We start from the raw sequence: 25,665 nt of genomic DNA, 5'->3' as shown, positions 1-25,665 counted from the left end.
AGACTACAGACTAAACAAAATACTTTGGCCCTCTAGCCTCCTGAGTGGCTGCTGCAGCCATTGTTGAACATCAGTAACATTTCTATTTAATCAGGTATTCAGGTCAATTAACACTGAACAAGTTATTTGCTCCAGAAGCTGAGCAGGATTGCAATTTAAATGAATATTAAATAATTAAATTACATTATTCTTCTTAAATATGCCAAAGTCTTCATTTCTTTATGTTTTATTTTTCTAAGATCGGCCTGGGAGAAAACCTCAAATCTTATTTATTATGGTAGCATGCCTACCATCACTAAAGTAAATTCTGTGCACTACTTCTGTTCCAGACCTCAGGAAATCATTAACCAAGGAATTTAAGCATTGGCTGTGATGGTGCTTGGAGATCTGGAGGGCAGGAGAGGAGTGGTTATCTGCCCAGTGCCACAGAGCCACTGCACAGTGTTTCCAGCAGAGGCACTCAGAGAGGCAAGGGTAAATTAAGGGTAAATTAAGCCAGACAGGCATAAATCTCCTTGGGCAGTGTGGCAAAGTCACTGCCCCTTTCTCGTTCCCTCCCCTTGCTCTGACTTGAGCAGTAAGTGAGGAAGCTGTACGTTCTACCAGCTGGACCTTCTCCAGCTTTGCAAATTACAAGTCACTGGGGCTCTGGCTGAGATAGAAGGTAAAACCAACTTTATTTACCACTTCTAACTGCAAAGACAATGCTCAGCAATTGACTATGCTGACTATAAAACTTCCACAACTCAAAAAACTCAGATTGTAGTGATCGCTGTCTTTTAGCTGAACAAAATCTCTTGATATGGAAAATTACCCTCTGGCAAAGGTTTCTACTGTCATCCTTGCCAAAATCCCAAACTATTCTGTGATGGAGGGAAAAAGCAGTGAAGACACCTCCCTCCAGAAGTAGCTGATAAAAATCCATGACTGCCACTCCCTGAAATGAACATAAAACCTATGCTTAAAATAGGTTATTAAAATAGGTTCTCTGCATCCCTAATTGTGGAAGAAGATGATCTGGACTTCGGACAGTGGATGGAATTAAAATATGAAAGTAATTGTGAGAATTACTCAACAGGTCTCACATGGACTTCAGATCTTTGAAGTGTACATGAAAGAAAGATCAGAAACGTCAAGGGGATCTAATAAGAATAAAGCTTTTGTTTGTTTCTGGGTCATCACTTGTTTTTCATTACGGCATTTTCAGCTTTTATGACCATTCTTCTGTGATGAGGCACCACACTTTGTATCAGAAGCCTCAACTCAGGCCCACAACAGATTTCCTGAGCATCACCCATCTGTGCTTGATGATAATCCAAGAGTTGTTTGTTCTCTATATTGCTACAGAACTATCTCAGTATACAGTCTTCAAAATGAAAGCAACATAGGAAACAACAGCATTGCTTTTTTCTTTTTTCTTTCTTTTTTTTTTATTTTAATGAGGACAGAATGGACTGAAGTGTGACCTGTCCAAACTAAATTGCATTTGACTGATCAGATACAAAGCTCCTTCTAAGTTAAAAAGAGTTCTTCCAGATCAACTGGGAAAATGACCTAATCTAATTATTTTTGACTGACCCAAACCGAGAAGTTCCCTGTACTTCGCTAAATAAATCAGTAAAAGTCCTGCTTGTGCTCTTACCACAACATGATGGGGTCTAGAGACAAAGGGGACAAAAGAGAAGAACTGTATGCAGTGGAAACTGTAAAACAAATCAGATAAATTGAGGATCTGCAGTAACATTTAGAAAGAATAATGAATTGCTTGAGTACAGAACAGCCCCGTAGAAAATAGTCTAACATGCTCTTACTATTAAAGGCATGCTAAAGAGACTCTCTCTTATCTTCCTGTCCAGGTACATGAGATACACTCTTCTGCTTTGGACAGATAAAAATCTTGGAAGCAAGGATTTGCAACACTATGCCCATCCTTGCCTGATAAACTCTCTGCATTGGGTTGTTCCCTAATACATTTATATGTGTGTGTGATACATACATGTGTGTGTATATATATGTATCAGTATGTATCTATCAGCAATTGTCTTGGGGCACCTGCAACTCAGCTCAGGTGATTTTTCCTCTTAAAACCAGAAAAATGTTCCTCTTTTTTTTTGTGTGTTTTAGGTGGTTTTGGGTTTTTTTTCATTCAGCTTTTCATGGAATTTTTTGCCACTATGCAAATAGCTTATCTGTGTGGCAGAACACAGCTGGCTGGATAGTTTCTCCAAAAGATAAATGCAGCCCATGAACACAGCTGGGATCTAGGCAGGAACCTGAGTGACACAGACTGTCAGATTATGAATTTTAAGTACAAAATTTTCTTAATGAAGAGCTATAACTATCAGGAAGGTCAGGCTGCTAAGTGAACATTAAAAGCTGGAGAGAATTTCAGAGGTCACAGTCCCCCCTCTGCTGCCCATCACACCCACTCAGCCTGGGACAGCTGTGCTCTACCACAGAGATGGAGTTGAGCTCAAGGTGAGGCCAGCAGCTCAGCAAACGGCTCTCCTCAGAAACACTGAGAACATCTTTCTCTTCTTGTAAGCCTATTAAGTATTTCAAATAAAGCCAATATAGGATAAAAGCTACAGTAGTCAAGTCTCTCACTATTTTTGCCTTTTTTTTTTAAACAGAATTTCTCTAGAATCTGTCAGCTCTCTGTCAGTATTTGGAGAGCTGACAAGCTAAGAACATAACATCAATAAGGTGCTCACTAAACATGATTACTATCACATCAGTCTTAATAAAAGGAATGTTTTTCAGAACTTTAATATTTCTCAAGTCTTTTGGTAGTGTCACTTCAAATTTCTGGCTCTATAAGCAAAACTGTTATTCTTTTACCTAGATTTATTGTTGCTGAATCATCTGTAGCACCACAAGGTAGAGCTCAAATCCAAGCACTGGTTGCATTTTTTCTAGTAAGTTCTTTGAAGTCTGAACAAGGGCACCATCACCAGCAAGGAGTTAAAATTCCCAGGGGCCGACTGTTCCCAGCTTTTGGCTGGAACAAGATATGGGTCTACAGCTTTTTAAAAACACTCAGAATTTTGATTCTTTATTGATTCATTCTCCTTAAAAATGCAAGCTCATTTAGTATTCATGAAGATTAAATTTTCTCAAAACTGTCTGGAGGAATTTCGCACTTCACATATTTTTTCCTCTATGGGTATATAAAAGAGATTAGCTTCCTCAAGACATTTCAAACACACCACACTCCTGCTATAGCAGTTACAGGTCTTTTGAGAGCAACATTCTGAAATGTACCAAAACAGATTAGCTCAAACAGGGATTAAAAAGAGACCACAACATCAGACTTAATTCAGAAACAGCCTCTCAGAGCTGTGCTGGCATCAAACCAGGATTCTAAATCAGAAAGATAGTTAGGGATGATAAAGGGCTGTGTAACTAAAGCTGTTAAAACAAAAATAAACAGCTGTGGTAAAATTAACTCCATTCAAAGCAGGAAACAAATTATTTCTAAATAGCTTAAAATGGCAGGGCAGAAAAGGAAATACATTCTAAGGTTACAGAGCTTTCTATTTTGAGCTATTATTTGGCAATTTAATTTTTGTTCTTTATTCTGGATTGCACTCTCTGCTGACAATTTATGGTCCTGGAGCACTGACACAGTAAAGGCCAGTGGTGTTCTGGCCCTCTAAGCACTTCTCAGCCTTGCTAAGCAATGGCAGCTGTTCAGAGGCACACAGCTGAGACAATGCAAAGGATCTCCTGATCTGGTATGGCAGCCAGAGAGAAACATTGCCAACTGTGTTTAATAGAACAAAGACATTTGTAAATGAAGCTTATTGGGTTTTTCTTCTTTTATGGAAGGGAAGGAAAGCAAGGGGAAATATGCCTTTTCCTTCTATTTAGAGAATGACAGCATGGAACGCCCGGGTGACCGATCTGAATGACAAAGGTCCTGAAATTACACATGGTAATTGCAGTAGATGAGACAGGAACTGTCCTTCTTCCTTTTCCTCACATACTGGTCAACACAGAACAAATACCCACATCCTATAAGGTATTAGTCTTGAGCTTGCTTTCTATCAAAATCCTGTATTTTGTTGAAGCCATCCCCAACAACATTCCAGTGTCATAAAAAAAAAATCAAAACCAGAAAATTAAATTGGATTCTAAATACTACTGCAAAAGAAAGACATGTTGATTCTGCTTATTTTAAAGATTAATAAATTCATTCTTTCAAAACACAAATTAATGCTTCTTTACCAAGAGTGATTATACATGTACAAATAACTGAGGCAAACTAGCTCAATATTAGTAATTATTTGTTATTCTCCATCATTTCTTGAAAAAATGAAACTACGTTAGCTGAATATTTTGTCATTTGCTTTCAACACGTTCATTTTCCTTTGCATAACAGTTCTTGCCACATAAGAAATGCCCCAAGATTTCTATGCTTGCACAAGTGGTCATGCAAGGGGAAGGGGAGCAGTGCCTGGCCCCATGTAGCAACATGCATTGAGGCTGATGCAGCACAAGCATCTTCTGCAGCACGAGCACAGAGCCATCAGTACAGAACTTGGTGGCTTCCCCACCTCCCCAGCCACTTCCCCAAGAGCAAACAGGAATAATCATTTGTTTAGGAGCTCTACAACTGTAGACAGCCATCGTCCTCTTCATTTGGGAGCTACTTTTTTCACCACCCTCACCAAGTACAGGCACATTATCACATGTGGAAGGAGAGTTAAGCATCCATAGGCAGCAGGGTTCTTCACCTGCCACTCACCAAGCAGGTCTTTTGTGAAACTCATGGAAAACCACTTGGTAGTGGGAATACCAATCAACAGAAGGATTTCACATTTCACCCCGGTCAATGTAATTTTTCCACACACGGCCCCCAGTCCCATGTCATCTGTACATTTGTTCTCCAGAAAACAGGATGCTAATTTTTAATCATGAAAATTTCCCTCCCGCAATTTTATAATTTTTCTTTCTCAGATGTTAATTTTCATTGCAGCACCTGTAGCAGCTGTGTATTTGATACAAGCTCTCTTTTGCAAGCAAGTTGTAACAAGGTGAGGAGAAATACAAAGTTGTAACTGTCCTCTTTTCAGAACTGTTAAAATCCACATTTTGCTCATTCACTGAACTTTGTTCACATTCCGACACTCCTAAAGGGGGTTTAGAACATCATAAATACATCAGCCATATTGATTTCTCAGAACTCTGACCAGCCATAATTCCTCAAGAATTAAGGGGAGGGAGACAAAAAAAGGGTAAAAAAAAAGTGGTGGAGCAATAGAAAACACAAAACACAATTGAGGTTACTCACGAATGTTTCTGTTTCAACGATCCTGATCTTCTTCCATTATATCTAATAGCTATTACTGACAGCATTGTGGATCCACATATAAGGAAAGAGAGGCAAATATTTGTCAAATCAAGCATTTTATCTGCACTGTTCCTCAGTTATTGCATCTTTGAAGAAAAAGAAAGCGAAGCAAGAAAGAGAAACTAAATCAGTAAAAATAAAAAAATTAGAAATCCAAGAAGCGTTGTTCGTGGAGGTGCAAGAAAGTTGCAGGATGAGAGAAAAGAGGGTTGTGATCAACAAAATGACAAGTTTTTTGTTGCTTCTCTCTTCACCCAGCATATGCAGCAGCAAAGATTTTCTGACAGCAGGTTGATGAGCAGAATGCCAAAGGAGCTGGAGCTGTTGCTGAGCAGAGCCTGGCACACCTCATGACCAAGAAAGCCATGTCAGCATAAAAAGGCAAGGCTGGGTGTTTCTGCAGGAGATAATCTTGCATATTTCAGTGGAAGGTATCTCTAGAAGCAGCGACCAATTCAACAGCTATTACAGGCCTTGGTTAAGTAAGAAAGTGCCTTTTAAACGCAGCAGTTGGAAAATGGCTTTCAAAATAAAAGTATTTAGCACTGAGCATGTGTTTGTGAAGTAAAAGCTCTAAGCTTAATTGCAAAGTTGAGCAACACTTCATGCAATGTGATACAGGTGAATCCAAGCACTGCCTAGGCATAACTAATCTAAAGTTATGAACTGACTCCAGCTTAACTTACAGAGAAATCAACAAGCTGAAATTAGAGCAGCTATGAGTTGTTTTAACCAGACATCTCTAAATTAAATCAATTCTGTGGAATGTCTCCAAATGGTTTTCACTGGAGACATAAGCTCATGGATATTTGCCTAAAAATATGGACCATAGAGGAGACATGAAATGGAAGGAGCTGGCTGCAGCACCAGTCAGCTTGTTCAGGAAGAGCATGATGAGTAAGTTTGCAGGAAGTGAGCTGTAAATAGATGAAGCAGGGAGAGTAAGACACCCTCCTTTTTGTCTGTTAGTTTAGGCAAGAGCATCTCTGATAGTAACAGCAGTGAAACCCTTGTTTAAGACTTCTCCATTTGACCTGATTTTGTGTATTACCAATTCCTCAGCCCCAGTTTCAACCCAAAAAGCAACAAACAGGCCATAAGTGTAGCTGGATATCTGGCCTTGTGAGATGCAGCTTTATGGAGAAAGTAACACACTTCTGCAGCATGAAAAAACATGCAAGTCTCAACCAAATGCAAAGGGAGGTAGAATTGAACCTCCAGGTAAACCAACTCCAGGTAGCATAAATAGATATATTTCATCAGCTTTAAAAACAAAGTTTAGATGGGTGTTTGCCCAGAGCAATGTGAGACAATCTACTGTGGGTTAAGCTGTATTCTTGCAGCTGGTTACCAAGCTTTCCTCCAGAATCAATCCAATCCTGCACTCTGAAATCAGTTTGATGCAATTTCCTCTCTTTGACATGGCACAACAATGGGCCAGTGTGATTAACAAGAAGAACTAAATGCAGAGCTCTGGCACAAAAGGTGACTGAATTCTTCCTGGCTTCAGTTATGCTTACTTTAGATGACTTGAGAAGAGGGGAAGGATGATTTGGCCCTCAATGAGTAACAGGCTGAACATGGAGACCAGGCTTTTGGAAAACTTGGAAAGGTAATATTAGGGCAGCACTACCCAGTAAGATTATGAAATTAAAGGCTCCAAAGGTAGACCTCGAATCTGATTTGAAGCTTCATCTTTATGTCCAAAGTCAAGCGTACTGGAAATTAACTCCATAAATCCTTATCATGCTTATCAGATGGGTGGATTAGAGGACATGATGGTCTAAGAACTCTGCAAGAAGCATGAAATTTGAGTGGTTGATAAGCAGTCATGAAGATATAATGTGAGAAGCAGCACAAAAATTTGAAGACTATCAACCACATGGTTTGCTCCAGCCAGAGCAAGGGCTTGGTTGGAGCTTGCAAAGAGCTGCAAAATGAATTCTGGTAGACAGGGAGATAATTTTCCACAAGAAAATACTCAGAGCTGCACACATTCACATAGATTTTTGTTTAAAAAAATATCAGATTTGTTAAGAAAAGAAAAAAAAAAGGTGTAAGGGCAAATATCAGACTAGAATAATGTGACTTCAACTACTTCATCCTTTGCTGTCAACATGAATAAGACAGAAGTCCTCAGAGGTAGAAGACCAAACACTCCCACCCATTAAGGAGGAAGAAGGGCAGCACAGCATGGATCCTCTCAAGGGAAAGCTCTCTCAGGCAAAAGCAGATGCCAAAGCTAGCACAACATCCTGTTCACTGGAAGACAGAACTGAACACTTTGCACTTAGACACACCAAATGTGAATCTTCCAGCTAGATTTCTCCATGAGGAAACAGGTGGAAGGACAGATTTCTGTCTTCCTTGCTTCCTCTGTCTTGCATCTGATATAACCATTCTCTCCTTTTCTATATTACCAGGGCAGTAAAAGAACATGAAAACAGGATGTGCCCTTCTTTTAAAAAGCAGAAGCCAAAAACCTGAACATGAAATGAAAAGAGCTTTATATCTTTTACTCTCCTTGGCAGAAAAAATGTATCAGCCAGAATGCTGTGAGTAATAACTGTCAAAGACAGAATGCCAAATGAAGAGCATGCAGTAAAAATAAATTTAAAAATCACCAAAAAAAGAAAACTTCAAACAAATCAAAACCCAAAATATCCTTTAAGAAAAGCAAAGCATACTTTATGAGTTCAACAATCACAATGGAAACTTTACTTTTAGTGCAGATTGACTTTTAATTCAAAGATTAGTGGTGATTATCAGTAGTCTTCTCATTTCAGGGGGCAAAAGTGATGGGACTAAATGGTCTTAAGATTCCAACCATAGCTGAGACCAAAACATCCAATGTAATTCACAATTTTCTATGGGCTTACACACAGACATTGTATGGACACAGAACACACACATGCACAGGAGGAACAGGTGCATTCTCATTGCATTAAGGCTGGGCAGTTCATCAGCAGCAAACTGACTTCAGCTTACAGACAGATAAATGCACGTAGAGTAGCCATCAGTGGGTAGCAGTGGCACAATTTACAAGTGTAGATAAACCAAACAAGTTCAGAGGACTGAAGCTATTGCTGGATGATTTTGGAGCACACTCACTGTTATAACGTCTGTAGCTGTCAATCTTTGCCGGTGCCACTCTGTACAGAATTGTCCCTTCAAAGGCAGATTTTCCTGACAGCAGGCAAGAGAAGGAAAGACAAAAAAAGGAGAAGGGGCAGGGTGGGGGTAAAGAGATCGAATGATGGTAAAAAGAAGGGAAAGGAAGAGGTTTTAATCTGTATTTTCAGTCACTGACATTTAAAAGCCTCATTAGCAAAATGACGAGAACATTAACGAACATATCTGATTGTACATGAAGTTAAAATATTCTTATTGCATGTATGTTAGATAACAGAATCTCATGATTTTGCTAAAGCTGTTATTTACAATGTCCAACAGAATGCATTCTTCTTAGGTTTGGTCTGTTGTCCATCAAGTTGTGAGACTTGCAAATAAAATTATTTGTCTGGTTTTTGCAGCCTTGCACAGGGGAATACTGAAAAAATATTATTACTGCAATGATGTACTCACAGTGGCTCAACATTCCTGCTGCAGATGTAGTGCACTTGAACAAGCACAGCTGACATCCAAACAGGGCAATGAAATACTCACATCTCTTTAATGTACCAGGATCCTGTGGGCATCAGAAATACTGCCTCTTTCCAAGATCACTTATTGGAAATATTTTGGACATGGGAACTGGTCTTAAACTGTGCTTAGTAGGAAGGATAGGACACTAAAACCTGAATAAATCAGTTTCTCAGCTAAAAGCTTAATCAGGTGTGACTTGGCATTGACATTAACAAAAGCAAAATTCTAAAATTAAGAGGAAAAACAGTAAAACTACAAAAACCAAATCCCACTTCTCATCTAAGATATTTAAGATAACATTTTTATTACAAAATCTTTTTTTTTTTCATTGCCAGTGAGATAGCTCATGCTCTGATATTTAGGACATGAAATTCAAGTGAAGGTAAAGGCATGAGCAGCAGAAGTGGTTTATGTGCCAGGTTTAAAAACCCAGTCAAGCCCAAGAATATACCAATGCCAGCTTGTTCCAAATCCCCCCTAGTTATACCATCACAAAAATTTATGTCTTTAGTAAAATTTTATAGCAAAGTAGCCAATATACGTGAATTGTCACAACACAGAATCACACCCAGTTTGGTACCAAAAATGTGTGGGATTTTTTTCTCCTGTATATCATTCTGTTGGACTTTCAGACAATAAAAACCTATACTTATTTATATATTATAATAAGCTAATTCTTAGTTTTGTTACTGCAGTTTAATTAAAAACAGAATGTTTCCATTGCCTTATGCAATGTTTTATGTAATGAGGAAGTAAAAATGCTAGAAATCCATCTTTACACTTTCTTTTTACAGGATACCACTAAAAGAGTGCTATTAAAACAGTCAAACATGAACCCACTGCTAAGAGAAATGTAAGTTAAGCTTCATGACACTGTGGAGAGCCAGAGAGACAGTAAGGGAAACCTAAAGTTTTAAGAACTCAAAACAGAGGAGGTTGCCTGACTGAAGCTTCAGCTGATGAGTCTATCAGCAGCAGCCAGGACTTTTCAGGGGTCATCACTAACAGGTTCCAAAAATAGTTGATAGATACCATGAGGCCCAGCTGTACCTTAGAGAATGCACATCAGAGACAGCAAGGTACAAAAGGCCACCTTTCAATGCTGTCATGACACTGCTGTGAATATACTAAATGCTTATTGAAATAACCTCCTCAATGTGAAATTGTGATTATCTCAAATAGAATTTTTTGACTACATGTCAACTTTTTGCTTCTCAACAGGCTATATTGACAAGAAGTGGTATTGAAAATAGTCTTAAAATTAATACTGCATCTCTGAGAAATATGGGACATAATCTTATAATCCATGTATCTAATGTAGTAATAAATTGATAATGCATGCTACCTGTTCATGTTGTAACAGCTGGCCCAAGAAAAGCAATATTTTCATTTAAGAGCATGCTTTAAAGAGCAAGGAACTGCTGTTTACTCTAAGAGTACTCTAAGTCCTGTCTGTACTTACATTCCAAAATGCGCCTTTGAAAAGAAGAAATTTGGCAATCACCTTACAGCTGGGACAAATACTTTAAAATCAAAGAAACAACCCCCCAGATATTTTGATCTTGCAACAGTCTTGCTTTCCAGCCTGCTGAGCACACACCATCAAGAGGAGGCACAGGTTCCCAAACCTTTCCAAATAAGGTTCAAGCTAAGTCCCATAGTCAGGATTCAGAAATATTTGGCACTTCTAAAACTAGCCCCAGGCATTTTCAAAAAAGGAAATTTTTGCTCTGGACAAGCTTCTGAGGTTAGTCTATGGCAGAGCATGAAAAGAAACCAAGATATTTTCTTCTGGCTGTTTACTCTGATCTGCCATAAAATTTACATGGACAGAACAAAACCAATAAAATCAGACTTTTTTCTGTCCATTGGGGCTGGTGTAGATTGTAATAAACGGACAGAGAAATATAGGTTTTTATTAACTTTATTCCTAAAAAGCCAAGTTATGTAATTTTTCTCTTCTGTATTTCTTTTTCTTTGAGTTCACCAAAATTACATTTGCCCTTCAAAAATTCTCTTTATAGATAGTCAGTAAAATGTGATTTAAAAATCAAGTTTAATTTAATTTAACCAAGATGTTAAATTTAATTATTAACTTAAAAATATTCATGGATTTGCACAGTGCCAGTTCTCCACATATCTTGTGCCATTTTCCCAGGTCTTACAGTGAATTTGCCAAGTATTACCTTATCCATTTTACAAGTTGGGCTGTACAGTTCAAGGCTGCTGCTCAAGATTGCAGAACCAAGCCCCAGCCCTGTCTAGGCTCCTCTGAATGCTGAGCAGAACCTCAGTGGCTGCCCAGGGTCTGAGTTCAGTGCCTGGGTACAACCCCTCACCCAAGTGCCAGCTTCAAAATCCAGAATTCATATTCAAGGATTCCACCTTGCAAAGTCCTGTGATACAGATGCACTCAAAGTTCCCAGAGGAACAAAAAGGAATTACTGCAGGTTTAAGGTGCTGTCACATCTTGTCATCCATGGAGGAAGGAGCTGACCTAGAGGCATGAATACACACCTTTCTGAGATGTAACCTAGAGCATTTCAGCAGTGCTACCAGCCTGATGGCCAAATCTTCCAGGGTTTACTTGTTCAATTTTTTTTAATATGTTATCAGACTGAATGAGATTATCATTCCTAGTCAGTTGTGTAAACTTGTTGAAATTTTTGCTATCTCATTGCAGAGATTTTCAAATCCAGATATTCAGTGTGCCTGAATAGAGCCTCATGAAGCATTATGTGTTGGAGAACAACAGCTGTATCAATCACATAAATCACATACAGAAAAAATTGAATTGGTACATTTCCCATAATTCTCCTAGGGGAATGCAATTCTTAAATTTATAGTTTTACTTGAAGAAAAAATAAATTAAAAAACATTAAAATGCCCATAACAATCTCAGCGTTCCTTGAGTCACTGTCTCTCTCTCTCAGGATGTTTAAAGTCTTCTTTTGTTTTACAGGTATATCTAATAGCTCCTCAGATAGCCATAAAGCATTAAATTAAATACAAGAAAGGAGGAAACCCATCTCCCACCTACAGTTACATTTAAAGATGCAAAAACAATATTTGTGTTATTGCTGCCTTGTCCATAAAGGTATCACAGGTTTGGGTTCCACTAACAGTCAGAACCAGCACACAAACCCAAATCTGAACAAAGCATGGGCCATAATGGACATCAGAAGTTAATGCTTTGTGGCTGCTTTTGCATAGTTCAATGTATGTTTTTGTTAAAAGCCATTTTTAGGATGCTTATTATGAAGTATATATTACCAAATTACCTGAAAAGAAAGAATACTCATTCCTTCATATAGAAAAAATTGGGATATTCCATTCTGAACATTATCACCTACCTTGTTCACTTATATAGTGCCAAACACTACAGACTCCAGAGCTGAAACTACTCTACACAATTAGCTCTTCCAAGACTCACTGTGTTTATAATTAACTAACATAATTCATGAGAGCTTATACAGATTATAGAGAGTGGCTTGCAATCTCACTGAAACATGCACCTTCACTTAATGACCTTTCTCCCTCTCCATCACATTAAAATTTTAAAGTTTAAAATATGCTAATTCCAGTCTGAAGGAATGTTACATTTAAATATCTTGAACTGCACTGACCACCTACTGGTGTAAGTCACCAGTACACATTCACATATGAAAATGTACTCCATTACAAAAAAAGATAAAATATTTCCATAATTGCAAGTGTTAGGGCTTTCAGGATCTTCTTTTTGTGCTATGGAATAAGGGTGAAAAATTTGCCTTAAGTGGAAAAATAAGGAAAACGGAAAAAAGTGCTATAATTTTCTAACTTTTATTGACAGAGTAAACTATAAAGGTTTTGGTAAATTTTGACTTCTGTTTATTCAGAGATCTCAGGAGAATGCTACATAGCAATGAACATCTGCAGTGCTAAAAATAGGAAGACCTCAGCAAGTATTGTGGAATTAGCCTGAAATACGCAAATAGAATTGACTTTTTTTTTTTCTGAAAAGTCAGATTTGATCACTGAATTAGGAAAAAAAAAAGTAATAGCTGCTTGAAGAACATAAAAAACATGAGGACCAACAGCTTTCCATTTAATGTAACAGCACACTTTTGGTTCAGGTTATTCTCCACAAGAAGTTATAAATAGGACAACCCACTCCCATGCTTATACTATTGCAAACTTAGTTACCAAACATGCTTTTCACCTGCAGCAGTACTGGCCCACTGTAAATGAGAGAACAAAGTCCATGTCCCACTTCTGGCCCTTTTCCCTTTGGCTGCTGGGGCAGTGGGTGTCGGAGGTGATAGAAACATGCTCAGCACCTGGAGGGAAAAAGTGCTGCATGTCCCACACCAGTAATTATCAATCCTTCATCTATTGGAGTTGTTATAGAAAGCATGGCACTTGAATTCCTCCACTTTAAATAAGCCACTTGGTACTTTCCACCTCTAAAGACAAAAATTGCCTTGTAACTAATTCTGGAACACAAATGCAGTCATCATCATTGCCTTCTCTCTTCTCTTGGTCTGTTGTGGCTCAGCAAGTCTTACACAGCTCAGAGAGCACTGACAATGTTGCAACTCAGGTAGCACTGCAGGTATACATAAATCATCATCATCTGACCCTTTCAGCATAGATTAAGAACATGACATTCAAAAACACTTCCAAGCAAGAGATAAGAATGTGCTATCCTATCAATGTGTTACGAGCTAAAGACACAAACATACATACAGTACATCAATAATAAATTTTTCCTTACTTGACTTTACTTGCTCCTCCTGTGCTATTCCAACATCATCAGAATCAGAGAGCTCCTTTATGAAGTTGGAAGGAAACATGCCAGTCTTTCCATTAAGTATACCTTCCCACCAGCCCTCTTCCACCTACACAGAGACAAAAAAATGGGGTTTTACATAAGCAACACTTTACTGAGTATCATTATATACATTCAATAAATGACAGCAATAGTCATGAATAGTTTATATTAATTAATTTCAGGTATAAGGAGCACATGGCATGGGCTCCAAGCCAGAACACCTCTCTTTTATTCTTTGTAAGTGAAAACAAGAGAGATGCATGAACCCATCTGTAAATGTCAGCAGTGCTGACAGCAGTCAGAAGCACGGATGAGCATTAAATAAAAGGATAAATGAGCAAGGAGAAAGCACATGTTGTCTCTACAATTTCAACTTTTATGGATATCCATTCAATCAGTAAATTTGCAGTGCACAGTGTATGGCTATTCAGGATCACCTTAGTGGATGTGATTTGCAGATTCTGTTTGAATTCCCTAAGTAATTAATCGTGAAAGAGAAACACCTAAAAAGGGCTACTCAGAGAATCTAATTTCATTATCTTAATATAATTAAAACATTCTTGCCTTCCCCATCAAAATCAGAAATTTTGTATTTTAGAAATTGAGAATGCTGCTACATCATTCATGTGAAAATGCAAGAAACCTGTGGAGAACAAAGAACAGTACTAATGCACATTTGACTTGAGATTTACGAAGAGGTACTGAAATACAGAATAATAATAATGATAGTGTCAGGAGGAGGAAGGACACTACCTAGCCAAAACCCAAGAGGAAATATCACTTTAAAATTGCAAACTCTCTCCTCTATAATCCATTGAGGATTGAATGGTGGTGTCAGGCAGTGAAATGACAGCCCATAGAAATGCCTTTAGGTTATAATGGCACCGCAAGAAATGACTGATTATATGCATCAGCTAAACACATTCTTGATAGATAAATGTTTTTCATCTGTCAGACACTGTCCCTTCACTAAAAATATGACAGGAGAGGACAGTGTAGGTCTGTGACACGTCAGTCTCCAATAATGGTTGACTCATATCTTTCCTGCCTATCTTCTCCTCAGTTATGAAAAGAGAAAGTTAACTTTATTGTTAAAAAAACAACCCCACACTTTAAATTAACCTAGCTAATTATCACAGAAAAAAAGTCTGTAAAAAGTCTTTTCACTTATCTGTGAAAAACTTGAGTCCTTAGGAAAGAAATCTCATAATAATACAACCAAATATTTCCTTAAAATATAGAAGAATGTGTGCATTTTTTCAATTTAGCTACATGAGACATTTTAGTAAAAAAACCCACATTTCTTGATCTCACGAGTTGAATTTTTTTTTTTTAATTTGAAAGTGGTTCAGACCAGACTTTCATTTAATCTCAGTATCTGTCCCTGACAAAACTTCCCTCCTTCAATGCCTCAGTAACACTGGTGAGCTCCAACACATCTCTGGGAATTATCTTGTTCTTCTTACTGTCCTGCTGCTACTTGAGGAGATAGAATGCACACATATCACTCAATCACTTCAGTGAGGTGGAGGTTCTTCACATCTCAGTATCAGCCTCTAAAAGGGAATATTTGTCTTCTTCTCTCCAGACTAATAAAAAGCAATATGGAAACCTGAAACTGCATGATACACAGCACTCAGACTCTACAAATTATATCTCTAAAGACCATCTGATATAAATGTTGTATTCCATATAAAATATCATTGTTATATAGAAAATACACAAAATGGCCAAGACTCTTTGAGCCATAAAATATTTCAATTTTTCCCACGTGGCTATATTGATTAGAGCTAAATATTAAACCATAACTGCATTAGCTGATTGACCAGAAGATTAATGAGAGGATTTACACAGTTGCCAAGATCCCTGCTTTGCAAGATGCTGAGATTACTTAACAAAAAATGTGACTGATCTCATTCAGTTCCATCTTTTCCTCAAGTAATTTTCACTTGTTTACTTCCAGAGTTTTCTTACTTCTACTTTCTTACTATTACTTGCTTACTTCTCTTCAGAGTTTTCTTACAGTTAAAATTAGCACTTTATGTGATGTGTTGATCTATGGATCTCTATCTATATGTATAGAAATATATATAAAGATATTTAGACAGCTAAATCTAAACTGCACATGAATATGCTCAGATCATTCATTAGCATATTTTAAGCTTTTCAGCTGACTGAAAAATTAATTGTCTGAAAATACCATGTTGTATGCAATAATTCTATAAATTCAGAAAAAAATCTAAAGCAAAATCAAGGGGTTTCTTCCACAAGAGAAATGCAGAATCATGTCAGCAAGACATTAGAGATTGAGGTCAAACTGGGCCTCCCAAAGGTTTATTAGGAAATTTTCATCAAAAGTATCAAAGGCTTTCAGTATTTTAAACATTAAAGCTATCTGCTACATATCCTTAAGCCTTAAAACACACCAGCTAGAGATGAATCCATACAATACAAGACACTAAAATACCTCCAGGATTAAGTTATCCCAAACTGGGACATTCCATTACCATATGGTTTGAAAAGTTGCAATAATTCACAGCCAATAAAATCTTACAAATGAAAATCCATTATTCATGGGGGGTAAACCATCTGGAGGCACAAACTCAATAAAATTTGTTACCATGCTATTAAAACAAAGTGCTTTCAGAATTTATACATTTATGTCCTGATTTATGCCCAGTGTTCATAGGCTGAACCAAACAATGTAAAAAGAGGAGGGCTTCTTTTGGCAGTCCATGTCCCTATGCTGGAAAAGAAGTTCTACCAGCAGCTGCTTGCCAGGAAATCTAGGACTGCCACAGCTGCTTGCTTACACCTTGCTATAGAATTAATAGGCTAAAGTTGTTAAATGATTAAAATGTTTAGCTCTTTGGAATCACTGACCTAAAGTGTATTTCCAATAAATTCCTCTATTGGCCTGTTCCACAAGATGTTCTACAAGCTGCAGCTTTGCCTGTTAGGCTGACAGATTATTCACAGAGTCAGAAAAGGTTTCAAAAGGAAGAAAGTCTCCCTAGATCATAACAGAGTCTTTCTGAGCTGTTGAAACTAAAACAGAGTCCCAGGAATAAAAGCAATGCCAGAAGCAGGCAAAAGGAGAGAGAGAGAAGCTCAAGGTCAACAGATTTTCTTTTGCTTTGAGAGAACTAGAGCACAGAAAGCAGAGGAAAAAAGCTCCTTTAGTTTATAAATTCTAATGGAAAACATTGAGCTCAAAGGACAAAAGCAATCACATGTTGAAAGGAAATTAAAAACATAGATTCCCAAGAGGCAAAATAAACAAATCACATCCACTGCCAATGGGAAAATAAATTTTGGAAGCAAGACCTCAAGAGAAGATGGTGCCTACAGTGCCACTTGATGGCTTATTCTGGGAGTGCATTCAGAGAGAGCCATGCCCCTAAGGTGTCAGCCATCCCTTGGGATTCTGGTACAGCAGAATATAGCTGGAAATTGTTTGATAACTCAGGTGCAGAAAAGAAAAAAATAAAAATGAACAAGTACTTTATAGTAGGGAATCTTTTCAGCTTCAGGGTTCTTTATTTTAAAGTGTCAAAATGTGCTTTGGGAATTTTTGAGTGTTTGATTTTGTGGTTTGGGGTTTTGTTTGGGTTTTTCAATATCTCTTCTAAATAAGAAACTAAGGGACTGTGAAAGCAATCATGTAGAACTTGGATGACCTTATATGGACTCAGCAGTACTTGCACCCATATTTCCCCAAAAAAGTCCCCTACCACATGAACTAACCAAATAAGAAGTAGGCATAGAAATCCTTGTGAACAATCTGTTAGAAGAGAATCTGGAATAACTGGCACATTCCACAGAAAAGTAACTGAGGGATGTGAAACCCCAGCATTCATTCCCAGCTGTTTTCTTGCAATTTATACAGCTCTATATTTGTAGCACAGACCATCCCCTCACTACAGTTAAATATTCATTCCCCTTTCAACTCTACAGATGCCAAAAAATGTCACTGTAAGAAAAGTCCAGCTCAATCCCCAGTTTATCTTGTTCTTGGACATGGGTTGCATCACTTTATCTGATAACAAGACCAAAAAACACCCATCCACTAATCGTGCAAATAAGAGGCAACAGATTTGTCAAAATTCAGTTTGCATTTTTATAACTTAAAAATAGTTACTGATAGGATTTGATCATGTAATATATGGCAATGTTACCTAAAAGTCAAAGAATAAGCTCAGTGGCATTACAGAAGGTCTCAGTCAAAGACTTGTGGGCTTCACTTCATGCACTACACATTGCCAAAAATCTGTCTTAGGAGGAGGAGGAGGCCAAAAGGTACATAGCAGCACAGTGACAGAGTAATCCCAAACACAAGCAGCCTTTGAACTCCTGAGTGACATGCCAAATGTCCTCACTCTCATGCTGCAGGTTAATTATCTGGCATCCCCTGAAAGTGTAAGGGTGAAACATGATTGGAATTCAGATATCTGCATTTAATAAGACAATTAGTTACAGTTGTATTTTGGAACAACTGTAATTAGAGTTACAGCTAATGAGGTAGGAAAATGACAAGCAAAAAGCTATCAATCACACAATAAACATGAACATAAACAATGATGGAAATTCTTCTCTTGTTAGTTTTAAATGTACTTTTAATTTAAGTCTGTTAATTAATGTCTCATGGGTATCAGTGTCTCTGTAGTTATGGAAACCTATTTTAATGACAAGCATTTTATCTATTGTGTTGACTGTTTGATCTTATTACAATTAATTTCTAACTGCTTAAGACAAATAGGAAGGAAATGTGAATTCTGAACACACACAACCTCTAAGGATATCCATCTGTGACAAGTTCAAAATTCAACTTGCTGTTGTTTCCATCCACCCTACAACCCAAATCATTTCTGCCACAACAGGAATTTCCATTTAACCTACCACTACTACAGGCACAAAAACCCTTTCAAAACATCTTATCCCATCTGTTGGCAGCAGGAAGAAGAATCTGGGTAGCTTTGGATGCTATTACATATGGAGAGGTGGGAGAAGGGAAGACATCCTCACCCTCTGCATGTCCCCATGTGATGCCAGTGTAACCTATTTTCCCAGTGAATCTGGGAAAACACACTTGGACATTGTCGGAGGCATCTGAGACTCGTGTTCCCTTCTGTCAACCCTGTGCTGCAGGCAGTGATCTTGAGGAGGAGCAGAGCACATTTCTCTAATAATGAAGTCCAATTTAGCTTTTCTTTGCAACAGGAAAAGCTTAATGAGTTGTTCAACCAGAAGCAAAATTTTAACTTTTTTTTTCCTCAATAATTACATGAAGATACATAGATGGTTTTTTGCCTTAAATAATACCGGTTTTATTTGCTGTAACTCAGTTAGGAATCCATTTATTTTCAACTAAACAGAAATCCATGGAGATTTTAAAAGATTAATCCAAGTCAATTAAACCAATGAATTCAACTGATACAACTTTCTTAGGAAGATTCAAAAAATACTATCATCTGTGGGAATCTGAGACCTATTCATGAATAAAAAGATGGGATGAGAGAAAAGAGCAACTTGAAATGGAAAGTGAATTACCATTAATGTTCCAATTACACAGAAGTGCTCTAAATAATGTGGAAGATATCATCCAGTTTTTAATCCTAAGTAATTATAAACAAAACCTGTATTTTACAATAATTCTCTCTAATTGTTGCCTATGTGGAAAGGCTTTTTCTGGTTCTTTGGGGGAGTTTTCTACAATAACAGAGCATGATTTCTTCCCTTGCAAAAAACCCCTCAACTTTCACAACTGAGGAAGACATATTTTTTAAACAAAAAGTCAATCACCTCAAATATTTATCATTTGAAATAAGAAGGATTGTATAATGACAAAACCACTATGAATTCTATTCCAATGCAATGACTCTTTATGCAGCATTACTTAAAAGCAGAAGGGTAAACAATTAAATCAGCACGTTCATTGGTGCAACTTCCTGCATCAAATAAAAGTTCCTGTTTCAAAAAACACATTCTGCTCTACTTTTTCGAGGAATTCATACTGTTATGATAACAGCAGAAGAGGAAGTTACAACAAGTGTTCAGCATCAACTGCTTGGTATCAACCATAATGGAAAATAAAGGTCCCACAACAATACTTCCTGAAGCACTGAGAATTTCTATTTAATATCCTATTTTCCCTATTCTGCCAGCTAATCTACTTTCACCCAAAAGAGAAACCTATGTGGGTTTCAAAAAACATACCTTTAACTATAAGCACACACATGCAAGTACATGGAATGTTTCACTACTATAGTTCTACATTTTTCAATTTCAATGCTGATATTTTCAGTCTCTTTTGGCTATAAATAAATCAGGTATGTATAATTAAGTTTTTCAAATTTAAAAAGAGATGAGATACATTCCATAAGAGATGCTTAGTGTGTCATCTAAATTATTTAATCATATAATTCATTCAGTAGAGTTAATTTGTTGGCTGGATACTAGGAAAAGGTTTTATTCCATCAATATACTCTTAAAAGACACCAACTTAAAATGTTTAAGTAGTATTTGCGTGGCCATGTGAGGTGAAATATACTTCAAACTGCCCAATGAAAACAGTTCATGTGATGTCACAAAACTCATTATAATATGGAGTTTACAATATGTTCACAATACATTGCTCTCATAACCTTGAATTCCCCCATTACAAAACTGCTCACAGACAGAATAAGGTCGGTTAAGTGACACAGCATGTCTGATTCCAGGGGAAGAATGCTGTGCAGAGCTGGTGTGCACAGCTAGGTTAGAGCAAAACCAGTGATCACTAAGCTTCTTACACTCAGATGTGAGAATTTAATCTCTTATAAGAAAATGCTGGATACCAAATAGATTACAGTAGAATTTATATTCTTTTCAAATTGACTGCTTAAGTGACAGATGCAGGAAAAAGTAAATTAACTATATATCCTAGACAAGAAAATGAATGTTGAATTACTAACTGCTGAGTTATGGTAGAGAAAAAAAGTCTTACAAGTAAATGATTCAAACTGCAACACACATTATGTTGGCTGCCTGAGCAGACTAAGGTCTTCTTTTTAAAGCTAAGTAAATAAATATAAATGAGTTTAAATGTATTCTACTTAAAGGATACACGTTATCATTTTGACTTTGGTCCTCATGCTATCAATAAGCTATTTGTAAAATCTCTAATGGAACACTGAAGGTATTGGGAGCAAACACCATTTCTTGACCCTGCAGCCAGAGTCACCCATGCAAGGAAAATCTCTGTACCTCTATGCTAGCTTGCATAATTTGTTCCTAGCTCGTGTAATTAATTTTTCACATCCAGTTCTAACCAAAATAAGTGGCTCTTGTGTCTCTAAATATTTTATTGGGGGTTTTTATTTGGTTTTAGGTCTTTTTTTTTTAAACTGGTTAAGACCAAAATGAAATTCTTAAAATTTGCTGCCAAAGATGACAAAAGGTGAACTCCAGCAGAGATTCAAGTGAATTTCTTAAATTTGTTTAACTTTGCAAAGGTAATTTTTCCCAGGGCTGGCTTACTCAAACTGTGGAAAGTTTCTTCTGCTTTAATCTTTGGTTCTCTTCTGTAACACAAACTTGAACAGAACAGACTTTCCCTAAACAGAACTCTGAGACATCAACTGATGTAAAACCAGTAGAAATGCTACAGGGGAATAAAAAAGGTCACAAAATCCATAAGAAAATACCCAACACCCCCTAATCCCCAACAGTAACCCAAACCAGACAGGTCAGTATAGCAGAGAAGAAAAATGTCTGGTTTAAGTTATACACTGAGGAGCTTAGCATACAAAAGACATGTCAGAAATGCATGTATATATATTCAATTAAAGATGTGCTCACCTCTCCCACAACTTCAATGATGTCACCAACTTTTAATTCCAATTCATCTTCATTTTGAGGCATGTAACTGAAAGCCACCTGACATCTCCTTCTTCTGCTTCTCTCTCCTGAGGGAAATGAAGGAAATAGGGAAATCACAAAATGAAAATAAAATTCCATGCCAAAGACAAGCCAGGGGAAATTACTAAAGATGAAAAATTATTCTTTGAGCATTGTTATCAGAATGTGAATGTGATACTTAGTCTATCTGCCTAGATTTACCTTACAAAAAGAGCCAAAATTTAAATAATTGTGCTTCCTAATGATAGGATGGGCAAACTTCACCCAGTAGATCTTTCCAGGTGTATTCACTAAAATTTCTCTTCTAGGCTAATGCTCTGTACTCATGGTGTAGGCAAATCCAGAAACCAGAGGGATGGGGAAGGGATCCAAAGCTTATAAGGAAATAAGGTCTCAGCTGTATCTTTTTGTCCACAACTCTTTCACAGGTGTACAAATAACTCATTAACCATTCTTTATATTTTTTTCACAGAATCGTAGAATTGGTTAGGTTGGGAAAGACCTTTAAGACTGTTTAGTTCAAATGTTAACACAGCACTCCCAAGTCCACCACTAGACCACATTCCTAAACTCCACACCTACATATCATCTAAATACCTCCAGGAATGGTGACTACACCACTTCCCTGGGCAACCTGCTCCAATGATTGACAACACTTTCTGTGGAGGAAATTTTCCTGATATCCAATCTAAATTTCCCTTGGCACAACTTGAGGCCATTTTCTCTCATCCTGTCTCTTGTCACCGGGGAGAAGAGCCCAACTCCTACCCCACTGCAAACACCTTTCAGATAATTATAGAGTGGTCAAGTCCCTCCTCAGACTCCTTTTCTCCAGGCTAATCAATCCCAGGTCCCTCAGCTGTTCCTCTTTGGTCTCATGCTCCAGACCCTTCCCCAGCTCTGTTCCCTTCTCTGGACACACTCCAGCACCTCAGTGTCTTTCTTGTAGAGAAGGGCTCAGAGCAAGGTATTGATCAGCTGGCTCACGTGTCTCCTTGCATCCTCATTCCCTGTGACTGGAAGGACAGAGAAGAATACTGCTTGTGCTCCTGATCCCTTAAGCAGGTGTCCCATGGCCCTGAATAATCAACCCCCAGATTGTCCTTAGTCTGCTAGCTAAGCTGTATCACAACTGTATCACTGCCTACCTGAGAAATCAGTAATGGACAATAATCTGAGGGCTGTACTAGGGTAGGAACCTTTCCATCCACACCTTCAACCCTGGCCCCAGGGAGACTGCAGAGTTCCCAAAGAAGTGGGTCCTGTTGGCTTATCAGCCTCTTTGTTTCCTTCAGAAGACAGTCTTCCACAATGGTGATCTGCCTGCCTTTTTTCTTTTTTATGGTAGCAACTTGAACAAAGGACTAGGCTGGCATCACCTTGATGACATTTCCAAGGCAGATGCACCATTGTCACCATTGTCCAGTTCCACTTGCAGAGCCTCATACTTGTTATGCCAAGGCACCAGGGAGGTGGGGCACTCACAGAGATATTCCTGCTGCACCAGGCAGGAACTCATGTATGTACCCATGCCAATACATGTGTGTGTGTATGTCTGGGCACACATGTATTTGTAAGGTGCACTAATGCTAGGTTAAAGAAAATAGAAGGAAAACCATTGCAATTGAGTTAGTAAGGTTAAGACAGGCTAATTTTGATAATCAGTCAGACACTGGAAATTATGTTAACAGCAAATCTTTCTCTTCTAGCTTGGGTGTCCAGGCTGTGAATCCATAGCTTTGAGTAAGACCCCTAACTTGACACTTCTGCCATCAGAGTTTCAAGAGAGATTAGTGAAAATACTCTGTTCCAGAAGTTCATTTGCCAGATCTGCTGGCTTATGTGTAATTATAGTTGTATGAGATGAGAGAGCTTCCCTAAATTAAGTTGCTAGGCTGGCTGCTTAGCCTCTGTTAGCTGAAGTACAACTTGCTGATACAAATCATGACTGTGGTGGAATGTGGTGGAGGAGCAGAAGGTAAGAAGAGAGAATTTATTCAAAACACAGAATTCCCTGACTATTCTCTCTTCCCTAGAAGTTGTGCATTATAAACCATGTTATTTCATATAATTGACATACATGTATCCACACAAATATATAAAGGCACTCTACACAAGTAAATGTACTTTCTCTTATGCTATTTCTCTTAACTGTTAAACCTGTTCAATGTACACCAAAGTTGAAAGTGTAAACACATTCCAAGCATGGTCTTCATGTGAAATTAAATTACAGAAATAGATTTTATGGTGAGTCCACTTTTTGTTGTAGATGTTCTGCAAGATCTCTTGATAATCCTGCTCTAGAGTGAATAGTGATAAAAAACTTACAGACCTTTTTCCTAATCTAGTCATTGAAACTAAAGAAAGAAGGTAGAAAGGAATCCACTGATTTTAGCTTTCTGATACTATTTTTCTGCATGAAAAATAGTATCAGAAAGCTAAAAGCTATCAATCCTGCATGAGTGGCAGCTTTTTGAATGTTAAAATTGATACCTTAATGCAGTGTAACTAAACTCAGTCAAATTGGCTCTTTTTCCACCTAAAATGCCTTCTCATGCTTCACCATCTAAACTAAAATGGTCCTAAACTGACAACTTTACACAGATGCATCCCAAATAACTTAAATATAATAAATACCTTCTATATTGAGGGCTTCTTTCATTGTGCAAGAGAGGCTGGCTATTTGCCCCAAAAATAGCATTCCCACTATGATTTCTAACATCAAATAGCAACTGATATGCTGATGTTTCTGATGTGACAGATGGCAGTTGTCATGCTATTTAATAATAAATATTGTGTGACTCTTTGGAGAATATTTTTGAGAGTAAGAAATAAACACATTTCTGGATGTTAATAATACAGCTGTATGAATCCTTCCCCCTCCCAATCCATAAAGTTATTTTATTACTGTATACAAAATCTAGTGAAAGTCTGCATTTATCTTTATTAGTCTCATGGTTGTGTCACTGCTCCCCCCTCTCCTTCCAAGTCTTTCTCAAAAGGAATACCTAAGTGAGGGGTAGCTAGCCAGCAAGAGACACAGATTCTATGTACCAATTAGTTGATTCTATGTACCAATTAGTTGTTCTCTCTGATCTAATGCAAGACAACAGACCCAGCAGAGAATACCTTTGGTTTTAAGGAGAAGGTGCTGAGGGTCCCTTTGTGCACGCTAATCCTTGGTACACTTGAGAAGAGCATGAGGCGGAGAGCTCTACAGCCCATTTTCTACTGGTGTGGCTAGAACAGACTAACTTTAAAAGGTCTAAAGTTAGGTCAAATGGAAAAAGGAATTATTAACTTATATTTAGAAGTTTGAAACAAAGAAGCAAACAAATCTTTGAGGGCACAAATCTAATTTGTGGTGAAACCTAAGTGGTGTTTGATCAGACCCTTAAAATTGTGGTTTTGCCTCTGACAGCAGGAGACCACAAAGGGGCTTCCTCCAGCTGTAAACATGCAAGAGAGGGCATCATTGCCATAATTTAAATACTCCTCTGGCATTAGCAGCAAAGAAAGGGCAATGACAGCACATTGGCATTCAATGCTTACCTTTGTAAGGGGCAAGGCAATGCTACACTAAAAAAATCCTCACTGGCACTTACTTGCTGCCATCAGACCCAGAAAAGGGCACAAACTGACAGCTCATGATTAGCTGGAAAGCACAGCAGCAGCAGTAGCATTGTAGATAGGAAGTGAACTATTTCAAAGTTAACTGAAATTCTCAAATCCAAACTACCTTTTTTTAACTTAAACCCTCTGTCATGAAACAGATGTTTATATAGACATGTGCATGTGTGAGTGGGTTATATGGTGGTTTCTGTAGAGTCTAATCTTCCCTGATGCCAATGTCTTGGTAGCCTATCTTGTGGCTCTATTAGGACAAAATGACAAGATGAAGAAATTTCCTGTCTTCTATTTCAGATTTTCCTGCACATGGCATTATCTGCCC

At 37.8% G+C, this 25,665-nt stretch overlaps 1 protein-coding gene across 4 annotated transcripts in view; it reads right to left on the bottom strand.

Annotated features, from left to right (window-relative positions):
• SH3KBP1 (SH3 domain containing kinase binding protein 1) overlaps positions 1–25,665 on the bottom strand; it is a 211,907-nt gene that overhangs the window by 83,827 nt on the left and 102,415 nt on the right. For 3 of the 4 annotated variants that reach the window (XM_077172590.1, XM_054628054.2, XM_077172595.1), the window contains exons 4-6: positions 21,654–21,760; positions 13,758–13,881; positions 8,468–8,542 (exon numbers count right to left, since the gene is read on the bottom strand). In XM_077172590.1, the coding sequence (XP_077028705.1) occupies positions 8,468–8,542; positions 13,758–13,881; positions 21,654–21,760 (306 nt within the window). The remainder of the gene's footprint in view (positions 1–8,467; positions 8,543–13,757; positions 13,882–21,653; positions 21,761–25,665) is intronic. The other variant, XM_077172587.1, reaches the window with a different exon arrangement.

The sequence above is a fragment of the Agelaius phoeniceus genome, chromosome 2 (genome assembly GCF_051311805.1).
Source record: "Agelaius phoeniceus isolate bAgePho1 chromosome 2, bAgePho1.hap1, whole genome shotgun sequence".
In the NCBI taxonomy this organism is placed as follows: domain Eukaryota; kingdom Metazoa; phylum Chordata; class Aves; order Passeriformes; family Icteridae; genus Agelaius; species Agelaius phoeniceus.
This window is presented reverse-complemented; position numbering and strand designations above follow the sequence as displayed.